The 22,241-nt window shown below is 40.2% G+C and overlaps 1 protein-coding gene across 1 annotated transcript in view; it reads right to left on the bottom strand.

Annotated features, from left to right (window-relative positions):
- The window catches only part of ABCA13 (ATP binding cassette subfamily A member 13), a 175,725-nt gene extending 157,573 nt beyond the window's left edge, over positions 1 to 18,152 (bottom strand). The window contains exons 1-7 of the mRNA XM_017738711.1: positions 17,904 to 18,152; positions 13,446 to 13,539; positions 12,364 to 12,449; positions 12,266 to 12,333; positions 3,865 to 4,013; positions 2,975 to 3,003; positions 1,695 to 1,858 (exon numbers count right to left, since the gene is read on the bottom strand). Coding sequence (XP_017594200.1) covers positions 1,695 to 1,858; positions 2,975 to 3,003; positions 3,865 to 4,013; positions 12,266 to 12,333; positions 12,364 to 12,449; positions 13,446 to 13,539; positions 17,904 to 17,972 — 659 coding nt within the window. The 5' untranslated portion in view covers positions 17,973 to 18,152. The remainder of the gene's footprint in view (positions 1 to 1,694; positions 1,859 to 2,974; positions 3,004 to 3,864; positions 4,014 to 12,265; positions 12,334 to 12,363; positions 12,450 to 13,445; positions 13,540 to 17,903) is intronic.
- Between the last annotated feature and the right edge of the window lie 4,089 nt (positions 18,153 to 22,241).

The raw sequence follows: 22,241 nt of genomic DNA, 5'->3' as shown, positions 1-22,241 counted from the left end.
AAACACCAAAACCCTTGTGTAAACATCTAAGTCTCCTATTAATCACTTGTGTGTTGACCCCAGCTGGCAGCCAAGTACCTTCACAGCTCCTCATTCACTCTCTTTTCCCACAGGACAGGGAGAAAATAAAAGGAAGGCATAAAGACCCATGGATCCACCTAAAAATAGTTTACAAAGTGAAGCAAAAGTTGAGCATGTAAGCAACACAAAACCAAGAATTCATTCCCTGCTTTTCATCAACAGACAGATGCTTCCTGGAACCAGAGTCTCAGCATGCCTAGCAGTTACATGGGAAGACAAACAGCATAATCATAGACACCCTCCACTTTGGTCCCCTTGTCACTCTGTCCATGCTGTAGGCTCAGGATAGAGAAATTGCTGCTGAGATAGTATTAACAGATTCATAACTTCACCCAGCACAGCATCCAGTGGTTACTGCTGTCTGTGCTTACTGCTGCTCAAGAAGAAAAAAATAACCATAAACTTATAATCAGGTTTCTGTTTTACCTTGCAAACACTCAGATGCTGAGAGTTTGCAAACCTTCCAGAAAACAATTCTGCTTTGGGGATACAAGCACAGCTAATGTAGTTTTGCATGCTAATAGCTCAGAGAATAAGCTGGAATAAGGTTACAAATTACTCAGACATAAGAGAAAAATAAATAAATTTTAAAAATCAAGCATCAACATAGGTGCAATCCACATATTTTAAGAGAGACTTATTTCCCAGTTTGAAAAAAAGTAATGCCATCATATCCTTCTTATCTCGGTGGGAAGCTATTTTTGTTGTTTTTCTTTGGTTTGGGTTTTTTTTTAATTAGAAAAAAAAGACAGTGGGACAGTAAAGGATGGAAGAACAGCAGAGTAATTTCTCATTCTCAGTCTTTAGGTCCCTGCTTCCCCAAGGGCTTGGGCTGGTGAGGTACATGGCCAGTCTTGCACAGGTACCCAGGTTCAGAGGCCTTCTCTAGCTTTATGACCACGTTATTGGACTACAGTGACAATTACCTATCAACATACTACAACAAACTGCCTACTCTGGCAAATACATTTATGCTTTGTAACTAAAAATTACTTTATTTTACTGAAAATTCCTGTAGATATGTGTCCTGGCCTATGCTTTAAATCTATGTCTTCCTCTGAATCCAACTGTCCTTTACCTGTTTCAGAATACAGTCTCTGGGTTTTTTTTTCCTACTGCTTCATTTCTTGCAAGAGAACAACTAAAGCTATTCTGATATCAAGAGGCTTAAGAAACAAAATTGAGTAATTTTCCTGATATTGACCAAGTGCTACATACATTTGGATCTGATTAGGATCAAAACTATTACTTTCTTATATTCATATGTATATGTTCTATATCTTTCAAAGACCCCCAAAGTACATTACAAAGTTCAAAGCCATATTACGTGATGGGGAAATTTCAGGCATTGGTAACATGAAGCTGCTTATCAAAGACTCCTTGGGCATCTCTGTTGAACTTGGCAGAGATGAAAAACGCAGTTTTAAAGGAATTAGTGTGGGTGAAAACTCCTAACACAGTTTTATAAAAGCACAATCTGGTAAAGAGAAGAAAATTTTAGTCTCTTTACACTGTGTAAAGCATGCGTATTTTATTAAGTAGCCAGTGAGAAGAACAAGAATTGAAGATAAAATTTTAAAACAGAGCACTTTCAAGAATATGAAATTACTTACTTTTGAATAACTTTAAGAAAGTGTGTTATGGTAGCTAACTCATCTTCTGTATAAAAGCTGTTCAGTTCAAGATGAGGGAGTGAGTGCAGAAGGTTCCAGAAATATGGTTGCTTGTACAGATTTTCTGCTCTAGAAATAATTTTCTCTGCTTCATTCAAATCCATCTTTATGTGAAAAAAAATAATAAAATTACATGCAACACTTCCATTAACTGGGAAAAAAAAAAAAATCAAGCAGGTGCCTGTTATTTCCCTGACCCTCTTGAACTTTAAACCATTCAAAATATTTTTCCAAAGTAGAAACATACCTCTAGATTTGGTAATATACCACATTATTTTGGTGGTATTTTGAACTTACGGAAGCTTTGTTTCTGATAAGTCTCTCCGCTCTGATGGAAAAATGGAGCTGGAAGAAAAGCTAAGGAATCGAGAAACTCTTTAGCCCCACAACAAATTTCTAAGTCTAGGATATAAAGACCAGGGGACTGCCCAGGCCATGCCATCCTCGCCTCACAGCTCCTTGCAGGGTTTGTGGGGGTCTCAAATAATAATTTATAAGAATGGCTCTTTAAAGATGAACTGCCTTGAAGAAAACAATTTCTTTCATAGGACTACACAATATGATGCCTATGCAAAACAGGATTTATCACACTGTTTATTATGCAGTCTTTGCTGCTCTAAATTAATGTTTCACTAGGGCTTTTTTGCATTAAGGTGATACAGCCATGGTTTATACATAAAGAAGTTTGTGCATACAAACCCTGTTACTAATAATGATTAGCTACTGTCAACTAAATATTTTCTTAATGTTGAGAAATAAATTTTTTCTATTCTATATTCCATTTCAGAAATGAAATTCCATATTGATATGCCTCCTTTCAATCAATGATCTTATGAGCAATTTAAAAATGTTAGTATAAAAGTGCCATCTAATTTCAAGTTATAAACTGGAAATCTAGGTTTCATGAAGTAGCAGTAAAAATCAATCAAATATGGAAAAAATACATCTGGCAGATGCACTTTTAAACTGTTCCTAATAAAAAAATAGCCTTCAAATAGTTGCGGATTTCAGCTACTAACAACCTAGACTGGTTTAAATAAGTAATCTAGGAACCACTGAACCTCTATGAAATTTACAAGACATGATTATTTTCCTTCAAACAATTTTTTTTTTAAGTTAGTTTACTTAATCTTGACAGGATACAAATTTCTAACCATTATAATAAAGATGCCTCAAACCCCAGAACTGTAATCGAAAAATAGACTGTTAAAAATACTTACAGTAAGAAAAGTGGTGATGTTATGGAGCCCTGTAAAATTAAATATTTTCCTTTAAAGAGAAGCATTATTAACTTTAGAAGAATCAATATTATAAGCAAGAGCAAGCAGTGCACAAAGGATGTTTCTAGAAAAGTAGAGGCACATGAAGCAACTAATATCCCAAAGATAGTGATCTATTTGATTTTCTCTTCTTCCCAACACTTTTGCTGTAATCACAAAAACAATTTAAAAGACATTGCATGTTGTTCAGTTTTTAGTGAGGCAAAATCATCATATCAACACTAGATGAATGTCCTAGCCTGCCAGACAGCCACAAAAACTATCATTTCACCTAAATCTTTCTGCTTGAAAACTCAGCCAGAAACGCAGGGTAGTGGGAGGTCTTCAATGCCCCCCTGCTACAGAAACAAGGCTGTGCAATGTGGGTGGAAATTAACAGGAGACTCAGACCCTGCTATTTCCAGTTGCACTCTTTCTGTGCAAGATTGAAGGTCCCCAAAGGTCACCAGGTGTGAGCTACTGTTGTTGTTTTCCATTCCTATACTCTTTAGTACAACAGAAAAACATGGAGAGGGAGAGCTAAATCCTCATAACCTACTTTTGAATGCATGATAGACCAAGTAACCTTGTACTCTGATTATACTCCTCATCTTTTAAGCTTTCCTCTCAGTGTCAACTCTCAAGAATACAAGGGAACAGAGTAAGAAAGATAACTTTTTTCTGATAATTTTGATGGCCATTGTGTTAGTAATTATAAAAGTGGCTTTTTTTCAGATCAATTAAAATTTTAGTTGCCTGATTTTATTTTTGAGATCAAACTATTCTTCTGTTTGATGGCTATCACTACCCGATAGGCAAAGAAATTAATTTTTAGAAAGATTGCAGCTTACCTGAGAACCTTGAGCTCTCCTCCCATAGCTTTTCTAGGGCCATGGCTTTCTCTGTAGTATCAATAAATTCCTTTGCAAGTTGTTCTATCTCTTCCATGAAGTCTAGATCACGTCCAGTGGCTCTCTCTGGACCACTTTGGGGGCTTGCACTATTTTTTGACAGAAAAGGGACAGGCGAGGTAATACACTGAAATCAAGTAGTGGAAAAATGTGTATATACTCACAGCAGTATTCTGAGGAGTTCTTTTAAAATTATGTATTTATACAATTTCTAGTTAGTTCAATTCCTTAGCGTGGAAGTTACAGCACTGAGTCTCAAAACCTCAGGAAAGATGGCAATGAAAAATTGCTGAAGCCACCTACTCCAGTCACCCAATTCTGGCAGCAGCGAAGGACAGACACATGCAAAAAGGTCTTTAATATTTCTGAACACACTCAACTTTTCTCTCTTGGTTTATCATGTGTCCAGGTGACAGTTCTTTGGTGAGCAAGTTCAAGCTTTCCTATTGCGTCTAAGGTAACAGTTTGTTTTTTCAAATACATACAGCAACTTATAAAAACAGTATTTCATTCTTAGTAATGGCTTTTTCTTGATTTTAGCTTGCAGACATAGCCCTGGTAAATGTTATCTCTGTTAACTCTGTCACACTGCTATCTGGTGATATATATATATATATCAATAGCACAACTTTCTGATGATAATTTAAATGAAACCAGAAGTCAGAGTCATTTAAATGCCTCTTTATAGGACAAAATTACTTAGACTCTCCTGAAACACCATAAACAAGGGAATAATTATGTTTAGCACGTTACTAGGCAGTTGAATTCTGTTTTATCTTATAGGAGTTTCAAATGATCCTAAGAGCTAAATCCTGTCTAGCAAAAACATTGGTTTCTTGCATTAGAAACTGTCACAGAATCACAGAATGGGTCAGGTTGGAAGGGACCACAGCGGTCATCTGGTCCAACCTCCCTGCTCAAGCAGGGTCATCCCACAGCGCATGGCACAGGATTGTGTCCAGATGGTTCCTGAGTATCTCCAGTCAGGGAGACTCCACAACTTCTCTGGGCAACCTGTTCCAGTGTTTGGTCACCTGCACAGGAAAGAAGTTCTTCCTCATATTCAGGTGGAATTTCATGTGTATCTGTTCTGCCCAATGTCTCTCGTCCTATCCCACTTACAAAAATATAATAAAGAATTACATTCCTTTTCCATTAAGCTTATATGCCAGTACTTGCTTTCAGCACAATTTTTATTTATTGAAATAAAAGCCTAATGAGATCAATTCACAAACCAAAGAAAACTATCAGCCACCACTTTCTCATTCTCTCATTTCACTTTCCCTCCCTCCCTGATCCTCATTTGTTCAGACACCCACAGAGCTGTCTGCAACTTTAGATTAAGAGGAAAAAAAATTAATGTTAAAACAATAAAATTCTTAATGGTTTCAGAACAGCTTATTTTGATCTCAACTTGTCCGACAGCCAGTAGGATTTTGGAAAACTATTTTACCATGCTCAAACTTCAGTGGGCTAAAGGCAGAACAATTCCTCAACATGTATTTTTCCCTTTTAAAAGAAGTTTTAAAAAGCAGGTTTCTGTTGTTCAGAAGGTGGCTTTTAGGATGATTAGAATTTGCACTTTAGCTATTGCTTTTGAAAACTACCACATAATTTGCAATATTACTAACACTCCCACTGCCCAAAATTTCAGATAGCTGAGAACACTAGTGTTTGGCAAAGAACTGAAACACTCCCTACATCCTGAAATCTTCCCAGCACACTGCTTTTTTAGCATGAACAAGAGGCCAGCACTTCACCAGAAAAACAGCAGTCACAGTCAGAACTTTAAAAAAAACAAAGCTCTAGCTCAGTTTCCATGAGATTTTCCACAGGTTTTGGTTGTCTTGGGGGTTTTTCTGTGGGGTTTGGAGGGAGTGGTGGTGTTGGGTTTTGTTGGGGTTTTTTTCCAATACTTGCTGAACTTAAAATTGACATCTAAACTCTCCTAACAAGGTCACTTAAAATAATAATAAGTATTCAGAGTGAAGCATAAGAGCAGTATTTCAACCTATGTTTTTTCCCTCCAAACTAGACCCAAGCCTTGTATCCCCATCTACAAACATCCTGGTTTTAGAAACATTGCAAACAACAATGCTCTGGGAAAAAAGGCCACCTTACTCACATAGGAGCACACAGCAGGACTCAACGGTGTCTCCAGGGGCTGCTAGGGCTGCCTGCCCTCCCTGCCAGCACCAGGGAACACAGAGAGCAGAGAGAGAAGGAATCAGTAATTCCTTCCACTCTATCCCCATCACTAACTCTGCTGCACCTTGGATCTGCAAAGCTTGGGTTAATAAACAGCAGGGAAATAACAAAAAAGTATCCTCTTGGCATCTAATTTGATGTGCTTTAGCCACCTGTTTGATGCATAGCAGAAGCACACCAGATTACACAGGCTGAATGGACAGCACGTTCAGCGGGGCTGTCCTTCCATTGTTCCCAGGCTGGAGGGCTAGGGATGCAAGCTACTGCCCTTTGAGGTCCCACAGAGTACACGGGGCAGGGGAAATGGGACTGGGAAGATACACAGACTAGAAACATTTAAGAAAACAGCAGGCAGCACTTGGAGCATGGAGGCTCTGAAGAGCTATAGGGCAAAGTGCAGGGAAAAGCAAGTTGATGGTGAAAGTGGAGAGGCAGCTAAGAAACTCTAGGGGGCATAGATATTTAGGATATGGCAAAAGGAGCAAATCCCAGGCATAAGGCTCAGCTAGAACAGAAAAGAAGGCACATGTGCAACTTGAAAAACCCACAGAAACGCCACTTTCCCAAAGTCAAGCCTCTCAGCAGGACAAGAGCAGCTACTTGGACGTGCTGGCTGTGATTTGTGTGAGCTATTAGCTTTATGGGGATTTCCAGGGCAGCAGCCATGTCAGCCAGCAGCCTTTGTGACCCTCTTTTGCCGTCATTGCCCCAGTCCTTCCTCTGATTATTCTTGGAGCTGAGCACAGCCTCTTTTGGAAGGGGAAATGGCAACAGGCGTGATATCGGTTATCAGGCTCAGTTTCATGAAACATATTATTACAGAGATCTTATTTGCTGAATATCTCAGCTAAGACTAAAGGATTTTATATATTTTCAACATAGAGGAGATTTATCTCCTAATAAGAGTGCTACAAGTTACTACTGATCTCTTAATTCAGCACAGGTTGCACAAAATTGCAGGAAGATGTCCCCATCTTGCCAGAAAGATAAGAAACTACACTTCAAAACCAGCTGCAGACACAGTCAAGGCAAACAATTTTCAGACACTGTGCCACGAAAAATACTTAATTGTTGTACTGCTGCTCTCCCAAAGGGCCTTCACTGTATGCTTTCTGGAGCAGAAGGAGACATTAACTCACTTGTGTGTTTGTGTGTAAAGGAAGCCCAGCAGCCATTCCAAGGAAATTCCTAGCAGCAGTTGCTAGGAACAATAAAGAGGAGAAGATAGGGATAATAAAAAGGACAAAAGGAGGAAGCCAGTAATTTGTAGAAAAGGACATATATAATTAGAGTTGGGGTGTTAGAAGAAAGGGTTGGGGAGTGTATATATAAAATTTCAGTATCATCCATGGTAGCTCTTCTCTTAATGGTACATTTCCACAAATTTCATGAGAACAGAAGTCAAACTAAAGGCATACATTGGTACAAGCTTTGACCATGACAAAATGCTGCAAAAGAGCAAAAAGACTCTGCATCTCTTTGAGCATGTAAAAGCAATTGTCAATTTCTAAAGCCATGACTCAGAAACATTAATTCTGTCCAATTTACTCAGTTACTCAGGATGACAATAAGAACATTTCTGAGTTCATCTAAGAACCCGGCTATGATGTGAAATGCCATTTAGAAATGCCATTGATGATTTTCATAAGCCTCTCAGCAAACTCGTCTCAACCTCACCCCTGTCACCACATTATTAATTTCTCTCTAAAATTGCAAAGCCCCACCTGGCTTCCATTCTGCACCATATCAGCACATCCTGGAGACATCAATACCAATACACATGTTGGACAACAACATACTTCGTGTCTCTCACAGAAAGATCTTTCTCTTCCATGTTGATACAATGATAACCTTCCTAAAATGCAATGGACCAAAACATACAAAGAATAAAAAAAAAAAAAAAAAAATTCTTCTTAATTGCCTACAAATGGCAAAAAGCCATGTTTAAATTTCCTTTTCTCCCCAACTCTCTGGCAATCTATAAGCAAGGTCACAAGAGTTAACACTGCAGTAAGTTGTTGCAGTCATCTATCTTGCAGAACTATTTATCATTTGAAGATATACCTCATTAAAGAAAAATCTGACCCTTTAAGCAATTCTTACACAAAGACTATTGCTGATGCTTAGACCTTCCTTGATTCTGTTCTCCCACATCTGCTCTTGTATGTGAGCTCTTCTGATGCTCGTCCACTGGAAAACCACAGAGGCAGAAAAGGTTCAGAACACTAAGAAGAAAGGGGCTGGCCGTGAGCAAGGCTGCTCCAGAAGCGGGCCAAGCTAGGAGCTGAGGCAACCCTGGAAGAGTCCACGCCATTAACAATGGGACACAGCCCCCCAGCCAGCAAGCAGACACAGGGGTGTGTTACAAGCTCCAGAGACAGCCCCAACAAGGCAGGGTGAGCCCAGGAGCCCAGTCAGGTGCGAAAGGAGACTGAGCTACCACGTGGGTATGGTGGCCCACCCACCAGAAGTACCAGAGACAGACCTGGGCTTCTACCACATCTACTGGGCTTCTACCACATCTACTGGGGAGGCTGCTCAGGCTGCTACTACTTGTAGCTAAAGAAAGGGAAATAAGCTAATGTGCTTAGAAATAACCTTTTAGAGTCTTGCTTTCATGATCTTTGTGGTTCTAAGTCCGAGAATAGCTTAATTTTCTTTTAGGTATTGAGAAGTCTAACAAACATAGATCTAGGAGCCTAGACTGCAAGGGCAAATCCCACCATGTTCTGCAAGATTTGCCGTGGAACCCAGAGTATTGGGAAATCATTATGTTTCCGTGCAAACGCATGGAAATATGTGGGTGTAAGGCCATAGGACCCTGGGCTGTGTGGTTTTTATCTTATTTGCAAGCTCTCAATTTTATGCTGTGCTCCACTAAGATGAGGTGGGGAGTGGAACATTCTGGAAAGAGGAGGGGGAAATGTCCTCTGCCATGGGGGCTCCTGAATACTTCCTTATTCCTCTGCTCTGAGATACCACTGGGTATCTCAGGCTAGGGAATCATATCAGTGAGCTTCCGGCCAACACCTTTTGCAGTGGCTGAAAGAAGGAGCAAGGAGCAAAGCCAAAGAGCTCTTGCAAACTGGATGCTTTCTGAGGCATCAGAGAAGGTGGCAGGTCTTGCTGCAAATCAGAGTTAATGTGATTGTAGGCTTCACCTGAATCATCTTCTCACCATGTCACAGGCTGTTGCCTGAAGGGACAGGGGCACACCTGCGAGGGCATGACCTGTACTAGGATAATTTCACCCTGGGCTCAGCCCCCCTCATGGTGGGGGCTTCTCACTGACAAATAGTTATTGGTGGTCTGTGGCTTCCATGGAGGTTGTTCCAACAGTAGTCACAGAACTACTTTCTCCCAAAGACAACTACATTTCAAACTGATAGCACCAAAGTGATCCACACTGTGAAAACAAATGGTTACGTGTCCATGCAAACTATGCAGTCTCTGGCTCACCCTTAATAAACACAGCATTACTGACATAAAAAAATGTTCCTTTATCAGACTTATGGTTTGATGTAAATCCTTCAAGGAAAGATGATTGGTATTACTGTTCCTATGCCACCCCATGTCTCCAGTCAACAGAGACTGGATTCAGTTATGTTTGACTGATCAAACTGACAGTCTATATTCCTAAGGCTGTTGGCAGCCAGCATAAGTCAGAGCAGCCCTGAGGTTGATTTAATTTATACTGATGGACCTGGTGGAACAGACTGACCTCAGAATGAACTTCATCCTACCTTTTTAGCCTTTTTCCTTACCTAGGCTATATACTACTCAGTGTAGCCTACTGAGTGTATAAATATGGATACATGCATGCATTTTATTTTTCAGTTGAAAAATTGAAATAATAATTTCAATAAATACTGAATAATTTCCACGATTCTTAAGTAGGTCTAAGACTGCCTCCAGGAAATTCTTTCCTCATTTTCTTTTGAGCTGGAATATAATTTGGGTAGTTCAGTCCAAACAGTGGACGTAATCATGCAGAGCAGTCGATATAGTTCATAGATTCTAGAGATTTAACACATTTAGATGGCATCTGAACTAGAGATGTAAAGAAAAAGCTATACTTATAGGGAAGTATAGGCCAATAGTTACTGCAACTCTATAACCCAGTAATATAATATTGCTACTGCAAGTAACAGGGTACAGGCTTTGTACTGGGTTTGAAAGACACAGGCGCTTGCCACCTTTGCTTTGCCTGAACTTGTCTTGTTTTTGTTTTGACTTGGGTTAGCTTTAACTTTTTTTTCTCTTAGCGAGGTGTCTAGGGCTATTTGCTGTATCTTCACTTGTCTTTGTATAATGCCATCAGTTTTATACAGATAGAAGTACCAAGTGACTATTCAGTGCAAAATGAGATATTTATGATTAACAAAGCAGTGCAGAAGAACACAGGCCCAGTGTAACAGCACAGGCCTTGAGAGGTGGGGACACAGATGAACTGTACTGGAGTATGATACTGGAGCATCTGGAATGATAAGAGGTGGGCACAGGCTGGCACCAAGGACCCCATGGCTATAAACAGGTCACCACTGCTCAGGTAAAATTCAGACCTATAGCTGGACAAAGCCAATTTCCAAGTATAAGAAAAAATAACAGGTAACTAATGTGTAAAAGATAGCATATACATTCGGGTGTACCACGTAAATTTGAACGTATTGCAGAGATGCAGACCAGTGGAAAACAAGCAAAGTAGAAAAGCACACTAGCAATCATAAGTGACCCCAATGCACCCTTGAGTGAAAAAAGAAGCCATCAACACCACATTCCTCCAGGTAAAGGACTGTGGATCCTGACTTGCCGTAACAATCACATCACCACCCATCTGCAGCTACTGACATGACCCAGAGCAGCAGTGGAAAGGTGAGCATAACCCCAGGGAAAAACCTAGGAACTCTGTGGTCATGTAACAATTCTAACGTATTAGTGGGAGGAGGAGGAGGAGGAGAAGGAGTAGTGGGAGGAGGAGGAGAATTTTAATACCAGTATTTTTGTCTGTAAGTATTTTGTGTAATAATACATCTTGACTAATAGTGGCTTAAATCGTTAAGACTTCAATTCTACTAACAAATTCTTGCTTTATGTAGAAAGTGTTTGCCCATAAACAAGCTTTATTTTGCATGGTCTTATATTCAATTAACAGTTCTCTACATGTACAAATAACTGGAGCAGACCATCTAGATCAATACATAAGTATTATGGCCTATTACTGTGATACTGAAGCTTTCCAATTTGTTGTATGCTGCACTTATTGCTACCTATAAACCTCTACGATAATAAACCATAACTATTTGATGCTCTGACACACCTGGCTCAGCCCTCTAAGATCTTTTGGTAGGTATTATCAATTTTCTAAGAATAAACATACAGATATAAGCGTACACATTCTGATTAGCTCACCCTAATCTGACTTTATTGTTATATATTTCGAAAGGTTGTTTATGACTATACCCTTCAGCTGGTTTGCACGAGTGTCTTTGCATCGCAATGCTTTTCAACATTTTTGAAGTAGATGAAATTACTTCACTTCTTAAAGAAAAATTCCAGATTCAAATCAATATTTTTTCTTCCTGCATTCTAGGATCCTGTGACAAGGACTACTTATGGATAACTTCTTCCAAGTTCTTTATTACAGAACTTCTGCTGTTCCTTGTTGGCTCTTTGTGGGTCTTACATGAAAGTTATTCTTGTTTTGCTTTCCTGGGTTCACTTCTCCCACTGTGTATGCTCCCAAACTATTCGAAGTCTAAATCAACATAGAATATAATTTTGCTGCTCAGCTTCCCTTTCATGTAATAAAAGACTTTCTAGTGAAGGATAAAAGTATGTGCTCACATGTCAGCAGAGAAAGCGCAAGAATATGACAAGGTACCTCTAAAGTTTTACCCCCAAAGCGTGTTCAGTATCCAGTAACAGCATGAAATGCCCAAGAAATACAAACAAAAATTATCAAAAAAGCAAAAGCAAAAAAGAGGTATGACGAATTCATAAGAACATTGAAGGAAACGTTTAGCACAGAATAACAATGTTCCTATTTTCCCTGTCTACAAGGGCAGTAAAACCCTTTGCTGTAGAAAAAAATGAACTGTGATGGTGACAGCCCTGTCAAACTCTCATAACTTACCTAAAGCGGCTGTGTCTCCGTGTTGTGTAACTGGCATTTCTGCATCTCGAGCCAACATTACAGAAGCGGCTGTGTCTCCTTGTGGTTTAGCGGCAATTCCTGCATCTCGAGCCAACATTACAGAAAAGGCTCCGCATGAAAGGATAAAGGCCCCGACTTGGTAAATCACGAGCTTCTAAGTAACCTAAAACCAAGCAGCAGCAGAAATCAGACCAGTGATATTGCATTTGCAAACTGTGTTCCCTTGTCCCAAAAAGCCTCTTTGTCACCTGCAAGCAATAAAGTTGTATCAATGTCAGGTGTCTCATTTAAGAAAAACTCAGTCACCACAGAAAATGAGTAACCTCTGTGACAAGGTACAGATGACATTTGAGAGTAATCTTTGGAAAGCTGATTTTCCTGGTAGTGACATTATTACAGTATCAGGTGCTTGCCAGCCTCTCTGCCCAATATCATGTGACTTGGATTAGAATACAGACTCCTTCACAAAGTAGTATTTCCTCTTTTCTCACAGGCTTTCCTAAGATGAAGGAACTGGTATTCAGCAATGTCTGAACATACATCAATCAAGACTGTCTAAACAGCCACTTTTCCATATCTCTGGAATTATCCATATCTCTCCATAAAGGAAATGTATATAGTGCAGGTTAGATTCTCTCCAGATATTTCACTCTACAGGCCTACAATTCTTTTAGCAAACTGATTTTTTTTAATGCAGCTAAAGCTGGTGTATCCCCATTTACTGACATTGGTGAATAACGGAATAAAAAAATGAATAGATTAAAATATCATAAATAATTATTTTCTAAATGAAATTATAGTTGGACAAGACAAAAGCAAAAAGATTCACTTTGTCTAATCGTAAATATCTACCTCTCAGCCAGTCATCTAAACACCATTACTCAATAGAAAGCAATAAATACAACTAAAACCCAAGTAATCTGCCTTACTCCAAAGTTGATGTATGACTTGTCTTGAAAATCAAATCTTAAACTTTGTAGCTCTTTTCCACTTAAATACAGCTTGCACAGATCTATAGTTGGACAAGATTTAACCCCACTGTAGGACTCTTTCCTTTGACTCTACTACATTTATCCCCTTCTAGGATACTTTTAGTGTTTGCTAAATACTTCTACAAGCAGAGACAATCAAAACAGAACACAGATGAAACAAAACATACAGTTTTCCTTGTATTTTGGGGGCTCCTGGAAGCGGATGGCCGCTAGAATCAGGAAAAGTACACATGGCCACAGTATTTCAGTGAGAGAGAGGACCTGAAAAAGGAAATCAAAAACATCGTCAGTCTATAGAGCATGGGGCTTGGGAACAAATCATAAAAATTCATATGTCTTTCAATTTAAAATAAAAACATTAAATATCCTCTCTACAACTACTTAAGGAAAAACAAGATCATTAAAACAAATTAACTACTGACACTTCTATTTGAAATCCTTATAACTTTGTGAAATACATCTCAGAACAGAAAAGTAGTTTTCATTTAAATTTATAGTGTTTGTAAATACTTTCCTCAGGTCAAGACAGTGGTGAGGTGATGACAATGACCTTCAATTCTCCCATACCTGAGCCTCCTAAGAAGCCAGCAGCATTCTGCACCTTGCTGCAATTCCTCATGCTCCCCTGAGCCCTTCGTGGTGGCATACCTCCTTGTCCTTCCCTGGATCCCCAGCTGCTGCCATTACACCCTTTCCGTCATCTGCAGTCAATGCTCTCCAAAAGCCATCTTCATCATCTCCAGGAGAGAAGACCAAATGAGACCAAGCTAACAGGCCAAATGGGATATCATCCAGTGCTCCCATTTCCAGGGCCACAATGACAAGGCACACAAGGTGATGTGCTGCAGGACTCAGATTCTGAGCGTGCCTTCTCTGAGCAAATTGCACATACACAGTGCATGTTCACACCTCTGCAGAGAAGGCACAAACTCCCAAACAGATTGGAAGAAAGAAAAAAACAAAAAGAAAAGCAATTGTCTCAGTTTACAGCAGCAGAAAGGAAGAAGCTGCCATTCAGCCAAGTTTCAAAAGACTTCTAGATTCACTGGTAACAGCATTAGGAAAGTGTGAATAGGGCACTCTGTAACAGAAACACAGTAGAAATGACAGCCATGCTGGAGGTCTTCCATTAGAGGCTGTTAACTTCTCTGGAGCATGCTGGGGATTTTCTTTCTGAACTGCCAGAGCTGAACCAAATCCCATCACAGAAGAGATTGGGCATGTCAGAAAAATGCCTAAGAACCATAACATAATGCTTAAAAACAAAATCCAGTGGCAGAATCTTCCATGTGAAGAAGGACATCCGTGCTGAACATGAGACAAGGAACTAAAGGTTTCCTGAAATTTAGGGAAATCACCATTTATCTAAACTGATCACACTCAAAACCGTACAGGAGCCAACCTAATAAAAGTGAGGATGGTGCTTTCGATCTTTCAGGGATCAGCAAGGGCCGGCTACTCCCCAGGGTGCAGGGATCTGTGCATAACAGTGTCACCCAGCAGGGTGGGGGACCCATCCCAGGCACCCTAGAAGGGGAACAGGACAGGCCTTGCTATCACAGCCAGCCTCAAGCCGGAGTCCAGATCCTCAGTCAGTGTCACAGCAGGCCAAGCCAAACAGTGGCCAAGCACAAGGGCTGAGCTGAAGAGAGGTATCCCTCTGACTTCTCCCAGGCAGGAGCAGAGGGCACAGAAGCCCCATTTTGGCTGGGCCTTGGGCCCCAGCGAGGCTGCTCAGAGCCATTAAACTTAGCAGAGGCCCAGGGCCCTGGCAGCATCCTCCCCTCCTTGGCATATTCATCCCCATTTCTCCCCTCTGGGGTCAGATGGAGGGTCTTGCTGTGGAGCAGAGCCATTGCTGAAGAGTATCTGTGGCTGTCTGCGGGGAATGGAGCCAGGCACAGCACCTGAGGGAAGGGGCACTGCAGAACAGACTTGGAGGGGATGTCACCAGCCTGCCCAGGAGGGGCTGGAAAGGGTCCGGCTGTCCCTGGGGGCACACACCACCACCCACGGTCAGTGGCTGGGGGAAGGTCCCACAAGAAGTTCAGGGGAGCGGTGGGAGACCGGGGCTTGGGGGGATTATAGGGGAAGGCCCTGGACATCTGCAGGCTGGACTCCCTGGTGCCACCTCAGGGCTCAGGGCAAGCCCAGCTGGCAGCCGGGGCACAGCACCAGCCAGCTGCCCTGTGAAGGGTGGGAAGCCTGACAGGATGCCAGGGCAGCAGAGCCCTTGTCAGGAAAAGCCTGACTGGCAGTGCCCCAGCAAGGCAACAGGCTCTGCTGGGAGCCTGGATCTCCAGGCAAGCCAGGGCTAAGGCTGAGCCAGGAAGGCAGCCCACAGCGAGGGTCAAACACAGCCCTGCCACCTCTGGCACAGTCCATGGGAGGAGGGTACAGCTTGGACAAAGACTGCTGCTCCTGCTGGCACGAATTTGGGATAAGAAGAAGAACTGAGAAGGCAGCTGCAGAGGCAACAACAGGTTGGAGGACTCAATGAACCACCAGCATGCTGCAGACATGCAAAACTGATCTTAATGAGTAAGTTATTTGTGGTAAACATGGGAAAGTAATGCTGCTGTATAGGGCTTACTTGTGTTCAAATAGGAAAAGTGCCCACAGAAGGTGCAAAGAAAGAGCATTTGCGAGATTGCAGGATTGCAGTTCTTGCACAGCTGCTTTGCCCAGGCACTGAGGGGAACTGGAACCTGCGAGCTCATGACATTCTGGGGAGATGCACCTGGGAGGAATGGTGAGTTTTGGTAACAGAGATTTAGGACCCAGCTGATTTTAATTTCAATTGTCCTCAAAACTTAAGGCATAAGAATTTGGGAATCACATTTCATCCTTTACCTAGCAACAAATTTGGATGGCAATAAACGTTATTTAAACAATAGTTAAGAAATGCAGCAATGGAAAATTTGCGTGGTAGTGTGTATCTCCCGCGCTTCTAGAATCTGTAGTTCTGAAGTAAAAGCTTCTGAAAACAGAAATGGGAATGTGTCTTTGGCACTACTGCAATTTCAAACTCCAACAACACTCCAAACGTACAAAAGAACCTGTTTTGCCTTTGAACCATGATGATAAAAGGTGCTGATGCCAATCTGAATTTCAGTCAAAAGACCTGTTCCTTACAGAACTCTTACGTCTGTCACAGCCCCTTCACCCTTCACTGTGTAATATCAGCTAATGCCACACGGCACTCATGACACTCTGTTAGTTCAACAGCCCTCACTTGTCTTCCAGCCCTAACTGCTGACAAATAACCATGACGAGAAAATTGTCTTATACAGACAGATCTACGTGATATAAAACAGAGCTGAAGCACATCAGATCTTTCAGGAGGTACTTCTCCAGATTCACAGGGGTCTGACCACCTCTGCATAGGTGGATGACCCACCTGGATATCTCCTCCAGTAACTGCAGATGGAGCACCTTCACAGCTCAGTGTTTGCACAACAGCACGCAAGGAGGTTTTGCAAGTTCCCCAGGGCAGCTTCTGCCTCTCAACAAACAGAGTTAAGTTTGCTTTGGATCACCCTTGTAATTCCTGGTTTGGAGAAGTCTGTGTCTCAGTGAGTTCTCTATTCAAGAAATCTACCATTTAGGCAAACCTAAAACTTACATGAATTTTGTCCTTCAGAAATATATGAGGGAACACTACACAGAACAAAAGGAGAAATAGATCCACATGCAGGAAAACAGGAGACACTGAGAAGCCACTTGATGCACACTGATTGAACATACAGAAATGTTCAGGCCTGGAGAAGAATATGACCAACAGCATCCTTCCCCCAGAAATATATTTTGTATTAAAAAACTTCACTTTCAGTAATTTGGAGAAGAAATTCCTCTCTAAGTCACAATTTTATTGAGGCTAACTATTTCTGAAACTGAAAGCTGTGTGTTTATTTAATTGAAATAATCCTATCCAAAGAAGCCAGCATGCTTCACTGCAAATCCCCACATCATTACAGACAAGTGAAATCTGTGTGAAACTATTAATTGGAGTGACTTTTTTTTCCACAAAAATGTTCTCTCACTTGAGAAAATTCATTTCCTTTTATCCTAAAAAATTGTTTCAATCACAGTAAAGGTGAATGACATCTCATATCTAATTTTCATCATTTTAATTTTGACTTCTGTTGAAGTAGCTGCCACATTGTTTTGCATACTAGAATTTGAAAGGTTAAATTAGGCTTTGGAGAGCAGATAAGAAAGGAAATTTAGAAGTTTATACAGTTTTAATACACAATACATTCCTGGTATCTAGACTTTGATCACAGTCCTGCAAGCTTTCTTACATTACCTATAAGCACCTGTAATGTGAAGAAAATTTATTTTCCCCCTTGCCACTGCTACCAGCACTGGTAGTATCTAATGTTAATTAAAAGATAAGCTGTGGTTGTTCAAAACTTTTATGAGATTTCTGTTTCATTTGCAAATTGGGGAGCATTGCTGCATTCAGCTGTTCTAGAATTAAAACAACACATTGTTCTCTACTTGTGTTTTCAGAAATTCGGTGACCAAAGGCAAAACAAGAACCACTTGCAGCCAGCCTGTCCTTAACAATCTGCAGTGAAAAGAAAATTTAACTTATTCCTTTTTTAATCATTTCCACTCACCGGTTGCCTCACACGGCAGAGCCAATTTTTCCAAAACAGAGCCTTGAATTGGTGTACAGCGTGCCCCATATCTTCTTTTCTCTCCTTCGTCCACTTGCAGAGTGACTTCTTAGGGACTTTCTAACTCAGAATCATCTCACCAAGCAGTCCAAACATATTATTCAGAAGCTGATTAATTCCAGCACTAGAGAATAGTGCAAGAGATTTGCCTGCTTCCTGAGAAAAGATGAGATTATGTTTCTGCCTCTTGTTTTGCTGTCGTTGAGGAATCTCATCTTTCTGTTTTTCTCCTCAGTGCAATGAACAGTAAGGGGATGGGTTTATGTAAATGCCTTCAGGCTGCTTTACTCCACAGCATACATTCTGCACTTGCACTTGTTTCTACTTTTCTGGAATAAAAAATGAATGCAAACAAGGGGGAGGGAGGGAAGAATATGTTACACACATTCACACATTTGTCTTTTTCCAAAGTTTTATGACTTTCTGTCACTCCAGTGTTTATGTCAGTTTGTTTGCAGATGCTTATATTTTTTGAAAAAAAAAAAAAGTAAAGAATAGTAGGAAAATAAATAGGAAAATAACACTGTTTTACCACATAGCCCTAAAAATGTCAGTATGCTTCTAGAAGATCCTTATAAGTACACATCTAGCACTGTAGTGGTCCTATTGCATCATCATATGACTGTTGAATTTTCTCTTATGGAGGGTGTATGTTTGACATTTCATTCTCCTTTACCTACACAGAGGTGGAATACTCCAACAATAGAAAACTATGTAAAACTATGTAAAACTATAATTAATTGCCACATGCCGCCTGGGATGAAAATCAGTCTTACAGCAGCACTTCCTTCAGCAAAGAGGTGGGAGAGCAATTCCTTCTGCAGAAGGGGAGCCTGTGCAGACCTGTGGTAGCAGAACCACTGGGAGACCCAGCAGGAGTCTGGTGGTGGCAGAGGATGACCACCCTACCAACCAGGAGTGCCACTGTGAGCACAGTGAATGATGTTTCACAAATGAATTGCCTAAGAATCTGATCCCCAGAAGTTCTCTCTATGGTCAATAGAGACACATAATCAGTCTTTATGTAAGGTAATTCAAACCACCTAGAATCTGACTCATGATTCACACACACGTAGAACAGCATGATGCCTGAACAAATATTCTTTATTTCTTATTATTGCTGAGTAAATTCCATCATTGCACTTTCTGCAAATGTATTCCTACTGAATGAAAGACACGTCCTAATATTCATAGCTTTTTTTCCCCATGAAGAGTAAAATCCCCCAAAATATAAAAACTTTTTGGATACAGAAGTCATCAAAGAGGAATCCAACTTCCATCAGATTTAAGCCAAGGCAGCAATTTCAAAAGTTAATAAATCTGCTTCTTCTGCAGTGAACAACTGCACATCTGTAGGTCAAATTAGTTGTGCCAGTTTCCATGGGATGAGGATCAGCTAGTGTTGAGTGCCTTAGCTTCACTTTCCCAGGCTTTGGATTTGCATCACCCAGAAGCAGTTTTGTTGTAAACTTAGTTACTCCACTTCCTGGGAAACTGACCGATTAGTCTGTTAAAATGTCTCTATTTGAAACAGTGCAAATTTCTGTTTTAATTTTTACCTTTTCCATGGGTTCAAGGAAGAGAGAAAAAAACAGACTAAGTGTCATGAATTAATAATTCATAGATTTTACATATTGGTCAAAATCACCTCCCAAAAAGCAGAAAACAGATGAAGTCATGGCAGAATACATCTAGCTAAACACCTTTATTTCTCACATATGGTAGGATTTACTTTTATAGTCTCTGCTCTGAGACTGAAAAATTACTGAAGTAATCATTTAGTTCAAATAGAAATGTGGAAGTCCTCAGGACATACTAAAAAACTAAATAGTTTAATGTTTACCTGAATGATGTTAAGCACATATGTACCTCTGAGGCAGGATTAACTAATACCTCACCAAGGAGCTCCACTTCACACTTGGATGGCACTTCTGCTTTTAGTCAAGCAGTGATAAAATCCTTGCTACTTCAGAGTATGGACAGTCATTTTTCTCACTAGGATCAAAGGTGACATTCTGAGACAGCAGTGATGCAGATTCTGTGCACAGTGGAAGTATGCATTTTTAAAAAAATTTTTTCAGAAACTGAAATTGAAATACTGTTAATTGTTAATATGTGTGGGATCGCACAGCCAACCTGGAATGCCAGGGAGCAGAATCTATAGAATGTGATTTGTAGGAAATTAAAATTACTCACCAGAATGAATTACAAGCAATTACTTATCAAAGCAACTGATATGGAAGACAGTTCTTGTCTGTAAGTGTGTGAGCTAAAGCAGCTTGCATGAGCCATTTGCCAAATTATTTTGAACAAGTTTTTCTGCAAAATCTCTGCTCATCCAACTGTGATGTGTTTAATTTATTACGCTCTATATAATTACATTTTCACAAATGTGGCTTCTATTTTTTAATGCTGAACAGATTTTCATGGTAACAGGAACTAACTATTTTGTATGCAATTAGTGTCCAGTAGTAATTAACTACAGACTCCCCATTTTACTATATAAGACACTCAATAGACAAACACCTTTCACCATCAAGTTATTGATGACTTCATTTGTCCTCTTACTTCATTATATATTCCCATAGAAATTCATTCTTGCCTAGTTTGCTGTCCTCCAGTAGCAGACCTGTTTTTTTCTAGAATGAAATTTAGGAAACTAAGAGATATCCCATGAACATTCCACTAAGAACAATCGCTGCAGTGACATTCTGGGAAATTACTTCTAGAAGTAATTTTAGAAGATACAGATTTTATGAGATTGATAGTATTATTTTGAATGTCACAGAAATAGGAGAATTATTAAATCAAACCATCACCCCCATCCCCAAACCAAACCCTTGGCAGAAAAGATAATATGAAAATGAAGCACAGAAGTGGGAAAATCAAAGGAGTGCTGAATATTTTTAGAAAGACGTATCAGTTATATTGCTGCCATCCTGGAAGCTCTTTTGAATCCCTAGGTTTCATCAGGACAGCATCAAGCAGTATCCTGTGCAAGTACCAGCCTTAAATATCTATATTAATTACATAATTATTTCATATAAAACATTCATATTGTATATGTATAAAACATTTCATATAAACAACAGGTAATAAATATATTAACTGAATGCTTTCAGGGCTCCTAGACAAAGCGGCTGTAGTCAACACCAACATCTTGAGTATTGCAGGGCAAATTAGAAAGCCGTGGATTCCATCATGTGCTCCACTCACTTCTTCTGGAATGGCAAAAAAAGAGGCTCAGAATTGGGTCTTTGAGTAAGGAAAAGACAGAGTGACCTGCCCTTTTCTGCTTCTGCTTAGCTTTAGGAGGCTTTGCCACAGTTTTAAGTTAAAACTTTACTTTTATAATGTACAAAATCACTGGGGCTGGAAAGGCATCCTGCTGCCAGCATCCAGCTCTGGTTTTAAAACTTAACTGCTTTATATCATACCATCAACACGCCACGTCTAGCCTACAGCTTTAATACAATGTAATTAAGTATGCTGGCAAGCACTTTCAAAGAAACATAATTTTATATGTTAAATAGGTTAGAGCCTGGGAGCCAAAAATACTATTTGGTATAGACAGGAATGCAGTCAAATCATGTGAGAATATGGCTGAGAATCTGGCAAACTAGCCTATTTTCCTATCACCACCCACCACTTCTTTCACAAGCTTTGTTGAGTGATCACAAGGTTTTCCTTTTAACATTCATAGGAGTACTACTTGTAAATATTTACATGGGCCAGACGTGTGTTCAGACGAAGTGCCTGCAGGATGACATCAGTTAGCAGCATCTTTCCTGGGAGACACTTCCTGTGTGCAAAGTTAGGGCCTGCTGAAAAATACTAGTTGTGGGCAAGGTCAAATAATAGGGCTGATTAAAATGGAGCTGTGTTAAACCAACAAAACAGACCCAATCTCCCAAGGAGGCTGGTAGTTTGTTTGAGCTTCTGGGGAGCTCTAGGAAGTTTACCCTTGCAAAATGACAGGCTGATAGTAAATTGAAAATTTTCTCACAGTTACAAACTCAGCGCCAATAAGAAGCATCTGGAATCAGACTCATGTGTCGTGTAAAACCAGCTCTTGTCTGTCTTTTGCTGCTGCTTCATTTTGTTTGTAGCCTAAGCAAAAGCACTGTACCTTTCAGCATTATTCTTTCTTCTATTATTGTACCTCAGAGTTTCAGATTTAATGTTGCTCTGCTCAGTGACCTCCTTTCTCTTCAGCAGAAGACTTTTTGGACTTGTAATTTAATCCACACCCTGGAGTATAATATTAAATGGTATTTT

The sequence above is a fragment of the Corvus brachyrhynchos genome, unplaced genomic scaffold (assembly GCF_000691975.1).
Source record: "Corvus brachyrhynchos isolate BGI_N302 unplaced genomic scaffold, ASM69197v1 scaffold23, whole genome shotgun sequence".
Taxonomy (NCBI): Eukaryota; Metazoa; Chordata; class Aves; order Passeriformes; family Corvidae; genus Corvus; species Corvus brachyrhynchos.
The sequence above is the reverse complement of the archived record's forward strand: the minus strand, read 5'-3'. Positions and strand labels throughout refer to the sequence as shown.